At 64.9% G+C, this 22,616-nt stretch overlaps 2 protein-coding genes and 1 pseudogene across 2 annotated transcripts; 1 reads left to right on the top strand and 2 right to left on the bottom strand.

The window, feature by feature from the left end:
* The first annotated feature begins 122 nt into the window (after positions 1 to 122).
* LOC137461612 (testis-specific Y-encoded-like protein 1) lies at positions 123 to 7,916 on the top strand. Its single transcript, XM_068171293.1, is given in 8 exon segments — positions 123 to 1,425; positions 2,610 to 2,621; positions 2,623 to 2,702; positions 2,796 to 2,902; positions 4,899 to 5,035; positions 6,466 to 6,539; positions 6,673 to 6,728; positions 7,835 to 7,916. Coding segments are annotated over 8 exon segments (1,002 nt in total). The 5' UTR covers positions 123 to 918; the 3' UTR covers positions 7,864 to 7,916.
* Positions 7,917 to 8,375: 459 nt separating this feature from the next.
* LOC137461609 (U8 snoRNA-decapping enzyme-like) lies at positions 8,376 to 10,070 on the bottom strand. Its single transcript, XM_068171292.1, is given in 4 exon segments — positions 8,376 to 8,600; positions 9,765 to 9,812; positions 9,815 to 9,898; positions 9,900 to 10,070. Coding segments are annotated over 4 exon segments (528 nt in total).
* An 815-nt stretch (positions 10,071 to 10,885) lies between these two features.
* LOC137461611 (SRSF protein kinase 3-like) lies at positions 10,886 to 21,205 on the bottom strand (annotated as a pseudogene).
* Between the last annotated feature and the right edge of the window lie 1,411 nt (positions 21,206 to 22,616).

Below are 22,616 nucleotides of genomic sequence, written 5' to 3'. Positions count from 1 at the left end.
CTGGGGACTGCTGTCAGGGACCTGGGGACCCCCAAAGAGTGGCTGGGGACCACTGTGAGGGACCTGGAGAGCACTGTGAGGGACCTGGGAGCCCCCAGGGAGAAGCTGGGAGCACACCCCAGGAAGCCAGAAAGGGCCTGGGGACCATCAGGGAAGGGCTGGAGACCACCAAAGAAGGCCTGGAGACCAGCAGGGAGGACCTGGGCACCACCAGGGAGGGCCTGGGGAGCCCTGGGGAGGCCCCTGGTGGCCACCATGCTGGCCAAAAGGAGCCTGGAGACCATCAGTGAGGTCCCAGAGAGCCTGGAGACCACCAAGGAGGGCCAGGAGACCACCAATGGGCAGGAGGAGAACCTGGAGACCACCATCAGCTGCTGCCTGGAGGACAGAAGGAGCAAAGGTCGACCTGGAGACCACTAGTAGGCACAAGAGGAAAGAGCCTGAAGACCATCACCCAGTGCCTGCAGCAGGTCAAGAGTGGCCTGGAGACCATCCAGGAAGGCCTGGAGACCACCAAGGAGGATCTGGAGACCACCAATGGGCACCAGGAAAGCCTGAAGGCCACCCCTGAGGTCATGGGGAACCTGCAGACCACCACCAATGGCCACTTGGAGACCGCCAGCGAGGCCAAAGGCAGCCTGAAGACCACCAACAGGAGGAAGAGGAGCCTGAAGGCCACCCCCAGGAGGTCCATGGAGAGCCTGGAGCCCATCACCAGCAGCCCCTTGGAGGAGGACAGAGAAGAGAAGGAAGGCCTGGAGCCCACCACTGAGGCCAAGAGGAGCATGAAGGCCACCAGCAGCAGCTCCTTGGAGCGGGAGGGAAGCAGGAAGGGGAGCCTGGAGGACCCCAGTGAGCTCCTGGAAGGTCTGGAGACCACCCCCAAGGCCAAGATGAGCTTGAAGCCCACCCAGGAGGATGTGGAGCCCACCCCCCAAGCTCGTGGAGAGCCTGGAGCCCAGCAGCAAGGCCAGGATGAGCTTGAAGCCCACCAGCAAAGCCAGGATGGGCCTGAAGCCCACCAGGGAGCTCCTGGAGAGCTTGGAGGCCACCACCAAGGCCCAGGATGAGCCTGAAGGCCCCCCAGGAGCTCCTGGAGAGCTTGGAGGCCACCAGCCAGAGCCAAGTTGGTCACCAGCAGCAGGTGGTGAGCTCCAGCCCCGAGCGGTGCTCGGTGATCTCCCTGGACGACGACGACGAGGAGGAGGAGGAGGAGAAGAGGAGGAAGTGGAGGCTGAAGAAGAGGAAGATCCTCACCACTTGCTGGTGGCCCTGGAGGCTGTCCAGCAGCAGCTGGAGGTGGTGGAGGAGGAGGCCTCCAGGGCCTTCCGCAGGCTGAGGGCCAAGTTCCAGCGGCAGCGGAGGCCTCACCTGCGGCGCCGCAGCCGCCTGATCCGCAGCATCCCTGGGTTCTGGGTCACCTCTGTATCCTTGGGGGCAGCCCTGGGAGGGGGGACAGCCCTGGGGGGGGCAGCACTGGGGAGAGGCCACCTTGGAGAACCAACCCTGGGGAGGACAGCCCTGGGGGGGACAGCCCTGGGGAGAGGCCACCTTGGAGAACCAATCCTGGGGGGGGACAGCCCTGGGGAGAGGCCACCTTGGAGAACCAATCCTGGGGGGGACAGCCCTGGGGAGAGGCCACCTTGGAGAACCAACCCTGGGGGGGGGACAGCCCTGGGGAGAGGCCACCTTGGAGAACCAATCCTGGGGGGGACAGCCCTGGGGAGAGGCCACCTTGGAGAACCAACCCTGGGGGGGGACAGCCCTGGGGAGAGGCCACCTTGGAGAACCAATCCTGGGGGGGACAGCCCTGGGGAGAGGCCACCTTGGAGACCAACCCTGGGGGGGGACAGCCCTGGGGAGAGGCCCACCTTGGAGACCAACCCTGGGGGGGACAGCCCTGGGGAGAAGCCACCTTAGGAGGGGTCCATGTTGGGATGGAGCCACCATGGGTAGGAGAAACCTTGGGGAGAGGCCACCTTGGAGAACCAACCTGGGGGGGGACAACCCTGGGAGAACCTTCAGATGAAGGCACCCTAGGTAGGCACCACCTGGAGAACCTTGGGGAGGGTCTCTGTTGGGTAGGGGCCACCCTGGAGAACCTTGGGAGGAGGCCACCTTGGGTAGGGGCCACCTGGAGAACCTTGGGAGGAGGCCACCTTGGGTAGGGACCACCTTGGAGACCCTTGGGGTGAGGCCACCTTGGGTAGGGACCACCTGGAGACCCTTGGGGTGAAGTCACCTTGGCTAGGGACCACCTGGAGACCCTTGAGAGGAGGCCCACCTTGGGTAGGAACCACCTGGAGACCCTTGGGGTGAAGTCACCTTGGGTAGAGACCACCTTGGAGACCCTTGGGAGGAGGCCACCTTGGCTAGGGACCACCTTGGGGTGAAGTCACCTTGGGTAGGGACCACCTGGAGCCCCTTGGGGTGAGGCTACCTTGGGGAGGGACCACCTGGAGCCCCTTGGGGAAGGTCTCATGTTGGGTAGGGCCCACCTTGGAGACCCTCCCCAGGCTTCCCCCAGTCCCTCCTGCTGCTGCTGGAGCTGTGGGGAGGCCACCAGGAGGCCACCTGAGGACCTTTTCCTTGACCCCCCCCACCCCGAGTTCCTCAACCACCCCTCAGCTCTCCGCCATCATCTCCGACCCGCGTGACGAGGATGCCCTCAGCTACCTGAGCAGCCTGGAGGTACCTCCCAAGCTGCCCTCTGGGCACCTCCCCAGCTCCTCTGGGCACCCCCTGGGGACCACCCTGGCTGACCTCTTGGAGGTTGTCCTCTCTTGCAGGTGGAGGACTCTGCCCCAGGGCTCCCTCGGCTGCCGGATTCGATTCTTCTTCAACCTCAATCCCTACTTCCAGAACCAGGAGGTGACCAAAGAGTTCAGCCCTGGACCTTCTGGTGGGTGAAGGACAGCTTCAGGTCCAAGCCCAAAGGGCTGGGAGGTGGTTGAGAAGGTCCTCAAGATGTTTCTGGGGTCCCTGGTTCAACCTTGGACCTCCTGGTGGGTGAAGGTCACCCTTGGAGGTTGCCTTCAAAGGTCTTAGAGGTGGTTGAGAAGGTCCTCAAGGACCTTTTGGGGTCCTCCTTGGACTTAAAAGTCAAGCCCTGGATCTCCTGGTGGCTGAAGGACCTCTTCAGGTCACCCTTGGAGGTCACCTCCAAAGGGCTTGAGGTGGTTGAGAAGGTCCTCAAGGAGCCTTTGGGGTCCCTGCTTCAACCTTGGGCCTCCTGGTGGGTGAAGGTCACCCTTGGAGATCACCTTCAAAGGCTTGGAGGTGGTTGAGAAGGTCCTCAGGGATCTTCTGGGGTCCCTGGCTCAACCTTGGACCTCCTGGTGGGTGCAGGTCACCTTCAAAGAGCTTGGAGGTGGTTGAGAAGGTCCTCAAGGAGCATTTGGGGTCCCTGGTTGAACCTTTGGACCTCCTGGTGGGTGAAGGTCACCCCTGGAGGTCACCTTCAAAAGGCTTGGAGGTGGTTGAGAAGGTCCCCAAGGAGCTTTCTGGGGGCCCTGGTTCAACCCTGGAACTCCTGGTGGGTGAAGGTCACCCTTGGAGGTTGCCTTCAAAGGTCTTAGAGGTGGTTGAGAAGGTCCTCAAGGACCTTTGGGGTCCCCCTTGGACTTAAAAGTCAGCCCTGGATCTCCTGGTGGCTGAAGGACCTCTTCAGGTCACCCTTGGAGGTCACCTCCAAAGGGCTTGGAGGTGGTTGAGAAGGTCCTCAAGGAGCCTTTGGGGTCCCTGCTTTCAACCTTGGGCCTCCTGGTGGATGAAGGTCATCCTTGGAGGTCACCTTTGAAAGGCTTGGAGGTGGTTGAGAAGGTCCTCAAGGAGCTTCTGGGGTCCCTGGCTCATCCTTGGACCTTCTGGTGGGTGCAGATCACCCTTGGAGGTTGCCTTCAGAGGTCTTAGAGGTGGTTGAGAAGGTCCTCAAGGACCTTTTGGGGTCCCCCTTGGACTTAGAAGTCAGCCCTGGATCTCCTGGTGGCTGAAGGACCTCTTCAGCGTCACCCTTGGAGGTCCCCTCCAAAGGGCTTGGAGGTAGTTGAGAAGGTCCTCCAGGAGCTCTTGGGGGTCCCTGGTTGAACCTTGGATCTCCTGGTGGGTGAAGGTCACCCCTTGGAGGTCACCTTCAAAGGGCTTGGAAGTGGCTGAGAAGGTCCTCAAGGAGCATTTGGGGTCCCTGCTTCAACCTTGGGCCTCCTGGTGGGGTGAAGGTCACCTTCAAAAGGGCTTGGAAGTGGTTGAGAAGGTTCTCAAGCAGCTCTTGGGGTCCCCCTTGGACTTGGAAATCAGCCTGGACCTCCTGGTAGCTGAAAGACCTCTTCAGGTCACCCTTGGAGGTCACCTCCAAAGGGCTTGGAGGTGGTTGAGAAGGTCCTCAAGGAGCCTTTGGGGTCCCTGGTTGAACCTTTGGACCTCCTGGTGGGTGAAGGTCACCTTCAAAGGGCTTGGAGGTGGTTGAGAAGGTTCTCAAGGACCTTTTGGGGGTCCCCCTTGGGACTTAAAAGTCAGCTCTGGATCTCCTGGTGGCTGAAGGACCTCTTCAGGTCACCCTTGGAGGTCACCCCCAAAGGGCTTGGAGATGGTTGAGAAGGTCCTCAGGGACCTTCTGGGGTCCTGGGGTGGTCCTGAAAGCCCTTTGGGGGCTCTGGGGGTGGTCCTGAAGGACCTTCTGGGGTCCCCCTGGACTTTTGAGGGGGTCCTGAAGGACTTCCTGTGGTGCTGGGGAGGTCCTGAAGGACCTTGTGGGGCCCTGAGGGAAGGTCCTGAAGGACTTTTTGGGTCCTCCCTTAGGGTTTGGGGGTCCTGAAGGACCTTTTTGGGTCCTCCCTGGATTTTGGGGGGGGATTGGGTGGGTCCTGAAGGACATTTTGGGGTCCCCCCCCCCTCTGCAGGCCGTCTGGTGTCCAGCTCCACCCCCATCCGCTGGTGGCAGGGGCAGGACCCCCCCGGGGCAGCCCCCAGCAGCCCTCAGAGCTTCTTCTCCTGGTTTGGAGACCACAGCAGCCCCAGCAGGGACCACATCGCCCAGGTCAGCTCCAGTGCCCTCCCAGTGCCCCTCCCAGGGCTCCCAGTGCCCCTCCCAGAGCTCCCAGTCCAGTCCCAGGGCTCTCCAGTGCCCCTCCCAGAGCTCCCAGTCCCCTCCCAGGGCTCCCAGTGCCCCTCCCAGAGCTCCCAGTCCAGTCCCAGGGCTCCCAGTGCCCCTCCCAGAGCTCCCAGTCCCCTCCCAGGGCTCCCAGTCCCCTCCCAGGGCTCCCAGTCCAGTCCCAGGGCTCCCAGTGCCCCTCCCAGTGCCCCCTCCCAGGGCTCCCAGTCCAGTCCCAGGGCTCCCAGGTCCAGTCCCAGGGCTCCCAGTCCCCTCCCAGTCCCCCTCCCAGGGCTCCCAGTCCCCTCCCAGGGCTCCCAGTGCCCTCCCCAGTGCCTCTCTCAGAGCTCCCAGTGCCCCTCCAGGGCTCCCAGTCCCAGTCCCAGGGCTCCCAGTGCCCCTCCCAGGGCTCCCAGTCCAGTCCCAGGGCTCCCAGTGCCCCTCCCAGGGCTCCCAGTCCCCCTCCCCAGAGCTCCAGTGCCCTCCCAGTCCCCTCCCAGAGCTCCCAGTCCCCTCCCAGAGCTCCCAGTCCCCTCCCAGTCCCCTCCCAGAGCTCCCAGTCCCCTCCCAGTCCCCCTCCCAGAGCTCCCAGTCCCCTCCCAGTCCCCCTCCCAGAGCTCCCAGTCCCCTCCCAGTCCCCCTCCCAGGGCTCCCAGTCCCCTCCCAGTCCCCTCCCAGGGCTCCCAGTCCCCCTCCCAGAGCTCCCAGTGCCCTCCCAGTCCCCCTCCCAGTGCTCCCAGTCCAGTTCCAGAGCTCCAGTAAGGTTCAACTACACCCAATCCCCTTCCCAGTGCTCCCAGTAATGTCCCAGTTCCCCTCCCAGTGCTTCTAGTGCAGTCCCAGTGTTCCCAGTAAGGTTCAACTACTCCCAGTCCCCTTCCCAGTGCTCCCAGTAAGGTCTCACTACTCCCAATCCCCTTCCCAGTGCTCCCAGTCCCTTTCCCAGTGTGGTCCCCAGTGCTCCCAGTAAGGTCCCAGGGCTCTCAGTCCCCCTTCCCAGTGCTCCCAGTCCCCCCTCCCATTCCAGTCCCAGTGCTCCCAGTAAGGTCCCAGTAGCCTTCCAGTGCTCCCAGTCCCCCTCCCAGTAAGGTCCCAGGGCTCCCAGTAGCCTCCCAGTGCTCCCAGTAACCTCCCAGTCCAGTCCCAGGGCTCCCAGTGCTCCCAGTAGCCTCCCAGTCCCCATCCCAGTGCTCCCAGTAGCCTCCCAGTGCTCCCAGTGAGGTCCCCGTCCCCATCCCCAGTGCTCCCAGTAGCCTCCCAGTTGCTCCAGTGAGGTCCCCGTCCCCATCCCAGTGCTCCCAGTAGCCTCCCCAGTGCTCCCAGTGAGGTCCCCGTCCCCATCCCAGTGCTCCCAGTCACTCCCAGTTCCCCCCCAGATCATCAGGGAGCAGCTGTGGCCAAACCCTCTGCAGTTCTACCTCGGGGGGGCGCTGGAGAGAACCCCGGAGAGGTCAGTTTGGGGGGGGGGGGGGTGTCCTCAAGGACCTTTTTGAGGGTCCTGGGGGGCATCCTGGAGGACCTTTTTGGGGTCCCCCTTGGGTTTTGGGGGGGTCCTGAAGGACTTTTCGGGGTCCCCCCCCCAGCGAGAGCGGCGAAGACTCTGTGGTGATCCTGGACGACGATGAGGACCTGGAGGAGGGTGAGGACCCCAACCTCCCCCCGGGGGCACCCCCAAATCCCCCTGACCCCACCACAAGGCCACACAACCTCCTCCCCCATGGAGAGCGGAGATCCTCCCTAGGGACCCCCCAGAATCTTGACACACCCCCCCAGATTCCATCTGAGACACCCCCCAGGGCCCTACCCCAATTCCATCTGAGGCCCCCCCAAATCTCCTGCCCCCCCCCAATTCCATCTGAGACACCCCCAGGGCTCCCCCCCCAGTTCCACCTGAGCCCCCCCAAATCCTCCTGCCCCCCCCAGATTCCATCTGAGACACCCCCAGGGCCCTACCCCAATTCCACCTGAGCCCCCCCCAAATCTCCTGCCCCCCCCCAATTCCATCTGAGACACCCCCAGGGCTCCCCCCCCAGTTCCACCTGAGCCCCCCCAAATCCTCCTGCCCCCCCAGATTCCATCTGAGACACCCCCAGGGGCCCTACCCCAATTCCACCTGAGCCCCCCCCAAATCTCCTGCCCCCCCCCCAATTCCATCTGAGACACCCCCAGGGCTCCCCCCCCCAGTTCCACCTGAGCCCCCCCAAATCCTCCTGCCCCCCCAAATTCCATCTGAGACACCCCCAGGGCCCCCCCCCCAGTTCCACCTGAGACCCCCAAATCCTCCTGCCCCCCCAAATTCCATGTGGGACACCCCCAGGGCCCTACCTCAATTCCACCTGACCCCCCCCCCCAAATCTCCTGCTCCCCCCAATTCCATCTGAGACACCCCCAGGCCCCCCCAGTTCCACCTGACACCCCCCCCAAATCTCCTGCCCCCCCCCAAATTCCATCTGAGACACCCCCAGGCCCCCCCCAGTTCCACCTGACCCCCCCATCTACCCCAGCCCTCCCCACCTCCCTTGCCCCCCCAAATCTCCTGCCCTTCCCCCCAAATTCCAGCTCCCCCCTACTCCCTTTGGTCCCCCCCCTAAATTCCACCTGAGCCCCCTCCAAACCCTCCAGCCCCCCCCTCCCCCCCCAAATTCCCAGACTCCCCCCCACCCCCATTTGGGAGCCTCCCCCTCTTTGTTTTGGGGGGGTTCCCCCCTCCCCCCTTAACTTCTTTCCTCTCTCCTCCCCCCCCAGGCAGCAGCATCGAAGAGGTCCCTGACTAACCCCCCCCCCAACCTCCCCCTCCCCCTCTTAAAGCTGCAGCCCAAGAATTCGGGGGGGGGGGGAGGGGAGAGGAGAGGGCCCAGACCCTCCCCCCTCAAATCTTGGGTCCCCTCCCCCCCTTCCCCCCCCACCTTTTTTTTGTACATTTTGAGAGTTTTAGAGCAAAAGTTTAATAAGAGAAAATTTTAATGGGGGGGAGGGGGAAAAACCCCAAATCCCTTCCCCCCCCCCCACTTTGTACCCCAAAATCATCTCCACCCTCTGTCCCCTCCCCCCAACGATGATGTCATCGCAAGGAGAGGAGCAAACATTGTTCCCTCCCCCCTCTTTTAGGCAAAAAGGGAGGGGGCTGGGGGGGGGTCAGGGAGATTTGGGGAGGGGGTCCTGGGTGCTTCTCCCCTGCTGAGGACCCCTCGAGGTCGGTACCCACCCCTCAAAGCCCCCTCCAGGTCCCCCCCAGACCCCTCTTAGGGACCCCCCCCCCCCCCAAGCCCCCTCCCCCAACCCCCCCTTAGCTCCCGCTGGCTGTGGCAGGCAGCTCCTCCCCCCCCCTCAGTCCCGGGGTGTGGGGGCGCCCCCAGCCCCCCCCCCCCGCCGCTGCTGCTGCTGCCCCGGGGGGGCACACCCCGAGGAGGGGGAGGGTCCCCAGGAGCTGCTCCCGGGCGTCCCCCGCGAAGCCATGGCCGAGGAAGGCCTCCAGACCTCCCCCGAGGGGCACCCGGACCAGGCCCTGCACCTGGGGGGGGAGGGGAGGGGGAGGGCAAAAGTTAGCCCCGGGGGCGGCCGACCCCAGCCTGACCCCCCCCAGGGAGTGACCCCCCCCAGGGAGTGACCCCTGCTTGCAGCACCCCCCCGGGCCACACCCCCACCCCCACCATCGGTCCCGTGTGGAACCGGAGCCCCCCCCCCCCCCCCCCCCCCCCCCCCCCCCCCCCGGCCCATACCGATTGCCCCGACCCCTATCACCACCCCCACCCCCTCCCTCCCCTTCCACCCCCAGTACCGACCCCACCCCCCCATGCATGACCGGATCCCCTTCCCACTCCCCCCCCCCCCCCATTATCGGACCCCTTCTCCCCAGACACCTCCCTCCCCCATTACCGACCCCCTCCTTCACCTCACCTCCATTACCGACCCCCATCCCAACTCCCTCCCCCCCTCCTCCCCGTTACCGACCCCTCCCTCCACTTCACCTCCATTACTGATACTGACCCCCCCCACAACTCCCTCCCCCCTCCCCCCCCGGTTACCGACCCCTTCCTCCACCCCACCCCCCATTGCCGACTCCACCCCCCTCCCCCATCACCGACCCCTCCTGACCCCCCATTACTGACCCCACCCCCCGGCTCCCCCAATTCTCTCCTCCCCATTGCCGACCTCTCTCTCCACCTCACCTCCATTACCGACCCCCTGCGACCCCCACTCCAACTTCCTCCCCCCTTCCTCCCCATTACCGACCCCTTCCTCCACCTCCATTACTGACCCCCCACAACTCCCTCCCTCCCCCCCCCCGTTACCGACCCCTTCCTCCACCACAACCCCCAATTGCCGACTCCACCCCCGTCTCCCCCCATCACCGACCCCTCCTGACCCCCCATTACTGACCCCACTCCCCCGACCCCCTCAATTCCCTCCTCCCCATTGCCGACCTCTCTCTCCACCTCACCTCCATTACCGACCCCCTGCGACCCCACCCCAATTCCCTCCCCCCACACTTACCGACCCCTCCCCCCACCCCAATTCCCTCCCCCCCAACTTAGCGACCCTTCCCCCCACCCCGAATTTACCCCCACCCCCCCATTACCGACCCCTCCCACCCCCCACCACCCCAATTCCCTCCCCCCCATTCCCGGCTTCTTCCCCCCCCCGTTATCGACCCCCGGCCCCCCCCGCCGCTCACCTCCAGGCCGTGCTCGGGCGCCGCCGGCCCCCCCCTCTCTATCCGCACAGCAGCTCCCCCAGCGTCAGCCGCCGGACGTAGAAGTGCGTCACGACCCCGCCCCCGCCCCCGCCGCCCCCCCCCCGCGTCACTGCCGGCCGGCCAGGCGCGCGCCCCGCGGTGGTGGCCGCGGCTGAAGCTCAGGGCGGCGGCCGCCGGCCCCAGCTCCTCCTGCAGCTCCCTCTGCAGAGCGGCTTCCAGGGACTCCCCCCCGGGCTCCACGAAGCCTCCCGGGAAGCCGAAGCGGCCGTCGAAGCGCAGCTGCATCTGGGGCGGGGCCCGGGGGGGTCACCGGGGGTCACCCCGAATTCCCCCCCGGCCCCCTCGGCTCCGCCCCTCCGCACTCACCAGCACGGCGACCCCCCGGCGGGGGGCACCCCGCGGGCAGCCGGGCGTACAGCAGGGCGTGGCAGGCGTGGCGCCAGCCTTGCCTCGGGGGCAAGGCCAAAGCCTCCTCCCGGCTCAGCACAGGCGGCAGCGGCGGCTGCTGCTCCGCGCTGCCCCGCATGGTGGCGCCGTAAGGCTGCGTCTGAGCCAATCAGCAGCGCTGGCTGCTCCTCCCCCCCCGCCTCCCAGTCAGCCTCACGGCGGCGCCGTAAGGCTGCGTCTGGAGCCTGCAGACTTCGGGAGTCCGCAGGGGGCGGTAGGGTTCTGTAGGGCTCCCCGGGGGCCTGTGGGGCTCTGCAGTGGTCCATAGAGGCCTGTGGGGAGTCCGCGGGGATCTATAGAGGTCTGTGGGGAGCCTGCAGGGGTCTGGCAAGGGTGTGCTGCGGTCTGTGGGGGGTCTGCAGGGGTCTGTAGGGGGTTCTGCTGGGGTCCACAGGTGCCTGTGGTCTGTAGAGGGTCTCCAAGGACCTGGTGGGGTCCACAGATGTCAGTGGGGGTCTCAAGGACTCGGGGGGGGGGGGGAGGGGTGTAGAGGTCTCTGAGGCACTGCAACAGAACGTGTACTGCAGCCACGCCCACCAAGGGGTGGAGCCAGCTGCACCCACCAACAGGACAAGCCGAGCGACACCCTCAGCTCCACCCCCCTGCAATAACCAGCCAATGAGAAAAAGCTTTTCCCCCTCGGGGCACACGTGGCTGTTGGGCGGCACCGGCTCGGGAGGCGGAGCCGGGGGCAGCACAGGCGATTGGGCGGCGGCTCCTCAGGGGCGGAGCCAGGGGTGGCGCAGGCACTGGGCGGCGCTGGCGCGCTGGGCGGGGTCGTAGGCCAGCATGGGGCGCAGGAAGCGGGCGAAGGCGGCGGCCGCCCCCCGCGGCCAATCGTACTTCTCCTGCAGCACCGCTCGCAGCCCCCAGGGCCGCAGGTGCCGGATGTGCCGCAGCTCACCTGGGGGAGGGGCTGCGGTCAGGCCCTGCCCACCACGCCGTGGCCACACCCACCTCTCCTCGGCCCCGCCCACGAGTCAGCCTCCCCACCCCGCCTGCCCCTTGTTCCTATCAGCAGTCTCTCATTTGCATACCCCGCCCCATCGCTGTAGCCACGCCTCCAGCCCCACCCACAAACTCCCCACTGCATTCAGTCCCACTCAAACCTTTAGTCCCACCCACACCAAGCCAGAACCCCACCCCCAGCGAGCCCCACCTCCATTAGTCCCTCCCCTAAGGCTTAGCCCCACCCTCTCCCCTCTTGCCCCACCCCCCGTAGCCTCTCCCCACCTCTTTAAACTCCTCCACCTGCCCTTTAGCCCAGCCTCGACCCCTTTTAGCCCTGCCCCCACGTTTAACCCCACCCCTTCGCTAGTCCCGCCCTCCCTCCCCCGGCCCCAGCCAATCACCGCGCCGGTTGAAGAACTCCCTGGAGTAGCGCCCCCCAAGGGCCACCTCCCTGGGGATTTCCCCCAGCAGCTCCATCACGTGGGCGATGTGGTCTGGGGGCAGGGCGTTGGTCAGGGACACGCCCACTTCGGGCAATGCCCCACTCCTGGCCACACCCACACCCCTTTCCCCACTCCCACCAAAGCCTCCACCCTTTGAGGCCCCACCCCATTAAGCCCCTCCCCTTCTAACTGCACTAAGACACCATGCCATTAAGCCACACCTCTCCTGGCCACACCCCCTTGAGGCCACATCCCTCTTTGCCCCCCTCTACCCCCATCTGCTTTGCCCCTTCCCTACCCCTCACTCAATCCTCTTCCCAAGACCCTCCCCCCCTTGTGACCCCACCCCATGAAGCCCCACTCCTTCTGGCCACACCCATGAAGCCCCACCCCTTCCAGCCCCACCCTCGGAAGCCCTGCCCCCTCCCCCTTACCCTCATCCCTGCTGAAGTCCTCCCCTGAGTGGGGCTCAAAGAGGTAATCCCCAGTGGCCAGCTCGAAAGCCTGTGATTGGTTGGTTTTCAGTGAGGGGTGGGGTCCCCGAGTGGGTCCCGTGGGGGTCTGCTAAGCACCCCCCCCCCCGCCCTTACCATGCAGGCTGTGCTCCAGATGTCGGCAGGGGGTCCATAGCCTGCCCCCCAAGATCACCTCCAGTGCTCGGTACTGGCGAGTCTGGATGGACTCCGTGAAGTGGCGGTGCTGTGGGAGCAGACAGACCAGTACGGACCAGTACTGACGACTACGGACCGCTATGGACCAGTACTGACTACTATGGACCAGTACAGACCACTACAGACCTGTACGGACCAGTACTGACCACTACGGGACCGCTATGGACCAGTCCTGACCACTATGGATCACTACGGACCAGTACTGACCACTATGGACCAGTACAGATCACTGTGGATCAGTATGGACCAGTACTGACTACTATGGGCCTGTACAGACCACTGTGGACCAGTACAGACCACTATGGACCAGTACTGACCACTGTGGATCAGTACGGACCAGTACTGACCACTATGGACCAGTCCTGACCACTATGGATCACTACGGACCAGTACTGACCCACTTTTGACCAGTACTGACCACTATGGACCAGTACTGACCACTATGGACCAGTACTGACCACTATGGATCACTACGGACCAGTACTGATATGGACCAGTACTGACCACTATGGATCACTACGGACCAGTACTGACCACTATGGACCCGTACAGACCACTATGGATCAGTATGGACCAGTACAGACCACTGTGGACCAGTACTGACCACTATAGATCAGTACAGACCAGTACTGACCACTATGGACCAGCACAGACCGGTATGGGGCCAGTACACACCAGTAGGGACCACTGCTGGTCTGTACTGCCCCAGGTTTCCCCAGTGCTCTCCCTCCCAGTGCTCCCCAGCCTCTCCCAGTGACCCCCAGTCCCTCCTAGTGCAAATCAGTCCCCTCCCAGTCCCTCCCATTCTCTCCCAGTCCCTCCCAGTGCTCCCCAGCCTCTCCCAGTGACCCCCAGTCCCTCCTAGTGCAAATCAGTCCCCTCCCAGTCCCTCCCATTCTCTCCCAGTCCCTCCCAGTGCTCCCCAGTCCCTCCCAGTGACCCCCAGTCCCTCCTAGTGCAAATCAGTCCCCTCCCAGTCCCTCCCATTCTCTCCCAGTCCCTCCCAGTGCTCCCCGGTCCCTCCCAGTACCACCCAGCAGCCGTTGCCCAGGTCTGCGATCTTCACCCGCAGCCGGGGGGGCGCTCTGGGGGTCCAGAGGGTTGTCCAGGCCCCCCCGGCAGGGCTCCTCCTGGGGGGCAACGGGCAAAAAGGGTCATGGGCGGGGGGAGGCACCACAACAGCCCCCAGCCCCCCCCAGTGCCACCCCCCAACAGCCCCCAGCCCCCCCAGTGCCACCCCCCCAGCACCCCACCACTGCCTCCCAGCCCCTCCAGTACCTTCCCAGTCCCTCCCCCTCCCTCCCAGCCCCGCCCAGTCCCCTCCCCCTCCCTCCCGGTGCCCCGGCACTCACGGGGCGGTGCAGCCAGGCTCCCCCCGGAGCCCCCCGAGAGCAGGGAGCTGGAGGTTGGGGTCAGCAGGGAGTCGGAGGCGGAGCTGGGGCTGGGGGGGCGCCGGGCAGGCGGGGACCCCCCCCCCGAGGTGCCCTCGCTGGAGCCCCCCCCCGGCCCGCATGGTGTGGACCCCCGAGGAGGAGGCACCGCTGGGGGGGCTGCTGCCCCCGGGACCCCCGGAATCGGCCTCTGGGGGTGGGGGGAGAGACACTCAGGGACCCCAACAAGGACCCCCACAAGGGACCCTCCCCCCCCTTCCCCAGTTATCCTCCCAGGACCCCCCAAACCCCTCCTAGGGACTCCAAGTCCCCCCCAAACCCCACCCTGGAGCCCCCAAACTTCCCCTGGGACCCCCAGATCCCCACTCTGGAGACCCCAACCCCCCTCCAAGCCCCCCTGAAGTTCCCCCAGCACCCCCTGGACCTCACTTTGGGGACCTCAAACCCTCCCAAACTCCTGGGGACCCCAAACTCTCCCTAAACCCCACCCCCCCCAAAGCCCACTTTAGGGACCCCAAACCCCCTCCAAGCCCCCCTAAACCTCATTTTAGGGACCCTAAGGGCCCCTCCCCAGCCCAATTTGGAGACCCAAAGCCCCTTCAACCCCCCCCGCCCCCCAACCTATATTGGAGACCCCAAACACCCTCCAACCCCACTTTAGGGACCCCAAGCCCCCCCAGCCTTCCCCCAAGGCCCCCCAAAGCCCACTTTAGGAACCCCAAGCCCCCCCAGCCTTCCCCCAAGGCCCCCCAAAGCCCACTTTAGGGCCCCAAACTTTCTCCAAGCCCCCCCCCCCAAGCCCATCTTGGAGACCCCAAGCCCCATCTAGGTCCCCCCAAACCCCTCTTTAGGGACCCTAACTGCCCCCAAACCCCCTCCAGGTCCCCCCAAAGCCCACTTTAAGGTCCCCAAATCCCCTCCAGATGCCACTTTGGAGCCCCCAACCCCCCCCCAAAGCCCACTCTGGCTCCCCCAGGCCCCCCCCCGCCCCCCCTGACCGTGCTGCAGCAGCTCCCTCAGCAGTCGGTTCTGCCTCCGCCGCCGGCGGCGCCGCTGGGCTGGGGTCAGGCTGGGGCCTTCCTGGGGTGGGGGCGAGGGAGGGGGTGGGGGGGGCACCTGTGACGTCATGGGGGGAGGATCGTGGGGGGGGTTGGTGACGTCATGCAGGAAGCAATGTCGTGCAGGGAGGTGGTGGGGGGTGGTCAGGAATGGGCTGGGGGTGGCACTGATCTGCCTCTACATAGTGTCCAAAACAGCCCAGCAGGGGGCACTGCGAGTGACCCTACACATGTCTGGGCTTCCAAACATCCCAGCATGGAGGACTGGGGGGCACTGGGAGGGACTGGAAGGGATCCCATGCCTCCATCTGGGCTCCCAAACACCCCAGTATGGGGCACTGGGAGGCACTGGGAGCACTGGGAAGCACTGGAAGGAATCCCATGCCTCCATCTGGGCTCCCAAACACCCCAGTATGGGGGACTGGGAGGCACTGGGAGGGACTGGGAGGCACTGGGAGGGACTGGGAGGCACTGGAAGGAATCCCATGCCTCCATCTGGACTCCCAAACACCCCAGCATGGGGGACTGGGAGGCACTGGGAGGGACTGGAAGGGATCCCATGCCTCCATCTGGACTCCCAGACACCCCAGCATGGGGGACTGGGGGACACTGGGAGGGACTGGAAGGGATCCCATGCCTCCATCTAGGCTCCCAAACACCCCAGCATGGGAGACTGGGAGGCACTGGGAGCACTGGGAGGCACTGGAAGGAATCCCATGCCTCCATCTGGACTCCCAAACACCCCAGCATGGGGGACTGGGAGGCACTGGGAGGGACTGGAAGGGATCCCATGCCTCCATCTGGACTCCCAAACACCCCAGCATGGGGGACTGGGAGGCACTGGGAGCACTGGGAGGCACTGGAAGGAATCCCATGCCTCCATCTGGGCTCCCAAACACCCCAGTATGGGGGACTGGGAGGGACTGGGAGGCACTGGAAGGGATCCCATGCTTCCATCTGGGCTCCCAGACACCCCAGCATGGAGGACTGGGGGACACTGGGAGCACTGGGAGGGACTGGAAGGGATCCCATGCCTCCATCTAGGCTCCCAAACACCCCAGCATGGGGCACTGGGAGGCACTGGGAGCACTGGGAGGGACTGGGAGGGACTGGAAGGGATCCCATGCCTCCATCTGGACTCCCAAACACCCCAGCATGGGGGACTGGGAGGCACTGGGAGGGACTGGAAGGGATCCCATGCCTCCATCTGGACTCCCAAACACCCCAGCATGGGGGACTGGGAGGCACTGGGAGCACTGGGAGGGACTGGAAGGGATCCCATGCCTCCATCTGGACTCCCAAACACCCCAGCATGGGGCACTGGGAGTTACTGGGAGCACTGGGAGGGATCCTAGGCCTTCAGCTGGGCTCCCAGACACCCCAGTAAGAGCATCTGGGAGGCACTAGGATGGTCAGGAGGGGCTGTGGTGTCACATGGGGGGGTCAGGGAAGGGGTTGATGTCACACTGTGGGGTCCTGGGGGGGTTGATGTCACACGGGGGAGGCTGTGATGTCACACAGGGGGGTCAGGGGGGTTGATATCACAGAGGGGGGGTCAGGGTGGTGACATCAGGAGGCGCAGGAGGAGCTGCTGAGCATCACAGGCACAGGAGCAAGCAGGTCACACGGTGGGGGGGGGTTGACTGGGAGGGACCCCCTGTGATGTCACAGAGCCACCCATGGGGCCAGCAGGAGGCACAAGAGGAGCTGCAGCAGGGCACAAGACACACAGGAGGGGGCTCCAGGGCCTTGGTGACGTCACCTACGACGTCACCGAGGCCACCTGAGGCACACAGGGCCCCTGCCAGGCCCTGGGTGACCTCCCCCCAGCCATGCAAAGCACCCTGGGAGCTGCCAGGCTGGGTGGTAGGGGGTGGGGGGGCTCTCTCCCCGTGCCCATCCCCCAGCCCCATTCCTCCTCCTCCTCCTCCACTCACAGCATCCTCCGGCGGCGCCGAGCTCACTGCAGAGGGGAAGGGAAACTATTAGGGGAGGGGGCTGCAGGGAGGGGGCTGGGGAGGGGAGGGAGGTCCCCAAGGCCCTGGGGGGGTACCTGCACTGCGGGGGGGGCCACCTCCCCTGGCCCAGGGGGCTGCTTGGGCTGCCAGGCGCCGCACAAAGGGCTCCGGGACCCTCAGCAGGACGTTCTCCGGCTTGATGTCGGTGTGGATGATCTTGCACTTGGTGTGCAGGTAGTCCAGGCCCTCCAGCACCTGAACACCCCTCCCCAGATTAAATTTACATCCTAAAGACCATCCTCTCCCCCCCCCCCAAATTCAATTCAGACCCCAAAGACCCCTCCCCAGTTCAATCAGACCTCTGGGGACCCCCTGAAACCAAGGGGTTGAGGTTGGTGGGGAGGGGCGTGGAGGGAATCCAGGCCCTGCAGCACCTGAAGACCCCTCCCCAAATTACATCCACACCCTGAAGCCCCTCCCAATCCAATTCAGAGCCTAAAGACCCTCCCCAATTTAAGTCAGACCCCAAAGACTCCTCCCCAATTCAACTGAGACCCTGGAGACTCTTGAAGGAAACTTTGGGGGAGCCCAAGTGGAGCCTGAATAGATTTGGGGGGCTGGGGAAGAGGGCTGGGGAGGGGACACTGGGGATCCCCATTTGGGTCTGGGGGAGCTCAGGTGGAACCTGAGTGGATTTGAGGGGATGGGGGGAGAGGGCTGGGGGGGGACACTGGGGGTCCCCATTTGGGTCTGGGGGGAGTCCAAGTGGAACTTGAGTGGATTTGAGGGGCTGGGGGGGCACACTGGGGGTCCTCATTTGGGTCTGGGGGAGCCAAGTGGAGCCTGAGTGGATTTGAGGGGCTGGGGGACACACTGGGGGTCCTCATTTGGGTCTGGGGGAGCCCAAGTGGAGCCTGAGTGGATTTGAGGGGCTGGGGGGGATGGGGGAGAGGACTGGGGAGGAACACTGGGGGTCCCCATTTGGGTCTGGGGGAGCCCAAGTGGATTTGAGGGGCTGGAGGAAGGGGATGGGGGGAAGCCATTGGTGACCCCTTGGAGATCTGGCTGGGGGCTCTGGGGGGGGATTCCAAGGTCCTACTTGGGGAGGTGGGGGGTCGAGGAGCCCCTTAATCACTCGGGGGAGGGGTCGAGGAGCCCCCTCCTCACCTGCCTGACGATGCTCTTGACGCAGGGCAGGGGCAGGCCCTGGTAGTTGGATTTGATGATCCAGCGCAGCAGCTGGTGGCCCAGCACCTCCAGCACCATGCAGACATCTTGCGGGGGGGGGGGGTGGGGGGGAGGGTTAAGGACCCCTCCTCACCTCTTTAGAGACACCCCCCCCCCTCCCCCAGACCTCAAGGCCCCCCTCCTCAAAGCAGGATACGGACACCGTTGACCCCCGAGACCTGGAAGTCGTCGATGAGCTGCACGATGTTGTCCCTCTTGGGGTCGCTGGGGTCAGAGTCCCTCACCTGGGGGGGGGGGGCAGAGCATTTGGGGAGGGGTCCTGAGGGTCGGAAGGGACCCTTGGAGGCCTTCCAGCCCGAACTGACACCCCCCCCCCCCAGAGCAGCACCGCAGGGGTTGGAAGGGACCTCTGGAGACCCTCCCAGGCTGACCCCCCCCCCAGGGCAGGACCTCTGGAGACCCTCCCAGGCTGACCCCCCCCAGAGCAGGACCTCTGGAGACCCTCCCAGCCCAGCCCCCCCTAGGGCAGGACCTCTGGAGACCCTCCCAGTCTGACCCCCCCTAGGGCAGGACCTCTGGAGACCCTCCCAGGCTGACCCCCCCTAGAGCAGGGACCTCTGGAAACCCTCCCAGCCCAAACCCCCTATGAGCAGGACCCTCTGGAGACCCTCCCAGGCTGACCCCCCCCCTAGGACAGGACCTCTGGAGACCCTCCCAGTCCAACCCCCCCTATGAGCAGGACCTCTGGAGACCCTCCCAGTCCAACCCCCCCCTATGAGCAGGACCTCTGGAGACCCTCCCAGCCCAACCCCCCCCCAGGGCAGGACCTCTGGAGACCCTCCCAGCCCAACCCCCCCTAGGGCAGGACCTCTGGAGACCCTCCCATGCTAAGACCCCTCCCAGAGCAGCCCCCCAGGGGTTGGACCTCTCCCCTCCAGCCAGCCCCTGCCCAGGCTCCGGCCCCGGCCCAGCCGCAGGGCTGCTGCAAGGGGGATCGGGAGGCGTCGCGGGAGGTGTGGGGCGATTTGGGGAGGGGGTTCCCGCGGGTCCGAGCGTGGGGGGGGGGGGGGGCTGGGCACGGACACATTTGAGCAGCTTGATCTCGTCCAGGGCGGTCTCGGTGTACTGCGGGGCGCTCTTCACCACCTTGAGCGCCACGAAGCGTTTCTTCCTGCAGCCCCAAAACCGGGGGGTGGGGGGTGGGGGGGGAGTCAGAGAGACCACCCCCCCCCCCAAGGGCTCCACGTGCAATTTGGGGAGGGGTCTCCTCCTCACTCACCGGAGGTCCCAGCAAAGCCAAACGGTGGAGAAGTGTCCCCAGCCCAACTTCCTCACTACGTGGTAGCGAGCGTGGAACAGGTCCCCGATGCGCACCGGGTAATAACCACCTTGAAAGGACCCCCCCCACACACCCCAAATTAAGGGGGGTTTTGGGGGGGGGTGTCTCCTTAGCGCCCTCGAGGACCCCCCCCCCCTATTGATCCGCCTGGCCCCCCCCCCCCCCCTCCTCTCCCCACCTTTGCAGTAATCCCGGGGGTCTTCCTGCTCCCCTTCGTCGGAGCCCAGCAGCCCCTCGCAGGGCAGGGCAGGGGGAGGCTCTGGGGAGTCGTCCTCGGGGGGGGTGGGGGTCCTGAAGTGGGGGGGGGAGGGAGGAAAAGAGGTTGGGGGAACCAATCCTTCCCCCTCCCCACTCAGGGGGGCCCAACCCCTCCCCCCCCCCCCCCCGCCCCTCTTTTCCCACCCCTAGGTTTGGGAGTCCTCCCCCCCTCCCCCCCCCCCGTTTGGTCCTGGTGTGGGGTTGGAGGGACACACGTGGGCCGGGGGGGACACACGACACATTTGGGGTCCTCTTGTGGGTCTGGGGGGGCTGAAAGTGACATTGTGGGGCTGGGGGAGGACACTATGGGATCCTTATGTGGGGCTGGGGAGGGCAAAGTGATATTGGGGGGGGGGGAAGGACACTTTGGGGTCCTGACGTGGGTCTGGGGGGGCCTGAAAGTGACATTGTGGGGCTGGGGGGGCTTACATTTGGGGTCCTGATGTGGGTCTGGGGGGGCAAAGTGATATTGGGGGGGGGGTGGGAGGACACTTTGGGGTCTGGATGTGGGTCTGGGGGGGCCCAATGGGACTGGGGGGGGACACATTTGGGGTCCTGATGTGGGTCTGGGGGGGCCCAAAGTGATATTGGGGGGGGGTGGGAGGGACACTTTGGGGTCCTGATGTGGGTCTGGGGGACCCCAAAGTGGTATTTGGGGGGGGTGGGGAAGGCACTTTGGGGTCCTGATGTGGGTCTGGGGGGGGCCCAAAGGGACTGGGGGGGGACAGATTTGGGGTACTTATGTGAGTCTGGGGGGGGCCCAAAGTGATATTTGGGGGGGGGTGGGAATATACTTTGGGGTCTTGATGTGGGTCTGGGGAGGCTGAAAGTGACATTGTGGGGCTGGGGGGGGGCCCTACATTTGGGGTCCTAATGTGGGTCTGGGGGGGCCCAAAGTGATATTGGGGGTGAGTGGGAGGACACTTTGGGGTCCTGATGTGGGGTCTGGGGGGGCCCAAAGGGACTGGGGGGGGACAGATTTGGGGTCCTTATGTGGGTCTGGGGGGGCCAAAGGGACTGGGGGGGGACAGATTTGGGGTCCAGATGTGGGTCTGGGGGGGCCAAATGGACTGGGGGGGACAGATTTGGGGTCCTTATGTGGGGTCTGGGGGGGCCAAAGTGATATTGGGGGGGAGGGGGGACACTTTGGGGTCCTGATGTGGGTCTGGGGGGCCCAAAGTGATATTGGGGGGGAGGGAGGGACACTTTGGGGTCCTGATGTGGGTCTGGGGGGGCCCAAAGGGACTGGGGGGGACAGATTTGGGGTCCTGATGTGGGTCTAGGGGGGGCCCAAAGTGGTATTTGAGGGGGTGGGAGGACACTTTGAGGTCCTAATGTGGGTCTGGGGGGAATCAAGAAGCCCCAGAGACCCCCTCCCCTCCCCACCCCCCCGGGTTTGGGGGCCGCAGGGCATGGTGGGAAATCAATCCCCCCCCCAAAAATAGCCATGACCTCAGGAGCCTCTGAGCACCCAGGGGGTAAAAATAGCCCCCAGGCAGGGGAGGGTTGGGTGGCAGCAGCAATGTGTGTGTGTGTGCCCCCCCTCCCCCCAAAAAGGGACAGGGACACCCTAAAGCGTGCCCCCAAGCCCCCTCCCCAGATGCAGGGGGGCTGCAGGGAGGGGGGCAGCAGGACTCTGTTCCCCCTCCCCCCCAACCCCTCACCGTGGTTTCTTTTTCTTCTCCCTTCTCCTTTTCTTCTTCTTCTTGATGGGGGCTGGGGGGGGGGAGGAATTGGGGGGGGTGGGTTTGGGGCTGTTGCCTTCCAGGGTCGTCGTGTCCCCCCCCCCCATTTATCCTCAGAACCCCCCATAAATCTACCCCCCCAAAACGCCTTCCCCCCCCCATCCAGTTTTACCCTCCCCAAACCTATCTGTGCCCCCCCCCCCCCAAATCACCTCCATGGCCCCCACTTTCCTCTCAAGGCCCCCCCCCCAGAAATCCCCTCCCCAGCCCTAAGACCCCCCCCCAGAAATCCCCTCCCTAGCCCTAAGACCCCCTCCCCTTATCAATCCCCCTGAGGACCCTCCCTCCCAACCCCCCTCCCCAAATTTCCCCTCACTAACCATCCCCCCCCCCATCCCCCCAACACTCCAATTTCCCCTCCCTAACCCCCTCAGGACCCCCCCTAAGACCCCTCCCCAACCTCAAGACCCCCAAGCCCCCACCCCAGCCCCCAACGCACTTTCCCCCTCCCTAAACCCCTCAGGACCCCCCTTAAACCCTCTCCCCAGCTCCCATTTCCCCTCACCAAAACCCCTCAGGACCCCAATTTGCTCTCCTCAACCCCCTCAGGACCCAACTTTGCCTTCCCCAACCCTCTTAAGACCCCAATTTGCCTTTCCCAACCCCCCCAGGACCTCAATTTGCCCTTTCTAACCCCCTCAGGTCCCCCTTAAATCCCCTCCCCAATCCCTTCAGGACTCCAATTTGCCCTTTCTAACCCCCCCCGGACCCCAATTTGCCTTCCCCAACCCCCTCAGGTCCCCAATTTGCCCTTTCTAACCCCGCCAGGATCCCCTTAAATCCCCTCCCCAATCCCCTCAGGACCCCAATTTGCCCTTTTTAACCCACTCAGGACCCCCTTAAATCCCCTCCCCCAACCCCCCAGGACCCAAATTTGCCTTCCCCAACCCCCCCAGGACCCCAATTTGCCTTCCCCTAGCCCCTGAGGACCCCAATTTGCTCTCTTTAACCCCCTCAGGACCCCAAGTTGCCCTTTTTAACCCCCCCAGGACCCCAATTTGCCCTTTCTAACCCCCTCAAGACCCCAATTTGCCTTCCCCAACCCCCCAGGACCCCAATTTGCCTTCCCCTAGCCCCTGAGGTCCCCAATTTGCTCTCTTTAACCCCCCCAGGACCCCAATTTGCCCTTTCTAACCCCCTCAAGACCCCAATTTGCCTTCCCAACGCCCTCAGGACCCCAATTTGTCCTTTCTAACCCCCCCAGGACCCCAATTTGCCTTCCCCTAGCCCCTGAGGTCCCCAATTTGCTCTCTTTAACCCCCCCAGGACCCCAATTTGCCCTTTCTAACCCCCTCAAGACCCCAATTTGCCTTCCCAACGCCCTCAGGACCCCAATTTGTCCTTTCTAAACCCCCCCCGGACCCCCCCCCCCCCCCGACTCC

The sequence above is a fragment of the Melanerpes formicivorus genome, unplaced genomic scaffold, assembly GCF_026170545.1.
Source record: "Melanerpes formicivorus ecotype bairdi unplaced genomic scaffold, bMelFor1.0.p_v2 SCAF_2684, whole genome shotgun sequence".
Taxonomy (NCBI): Eukaryota; Metazoa; Chordata; class Aves; order Piciformes; family Picidae; genus Melanerpes; species Melanerpes formicivorus.
Note: the sequence above shows the minus strand (reverse complement) of the source record. Positions and strands in the feature narration are given on the sequence as shown.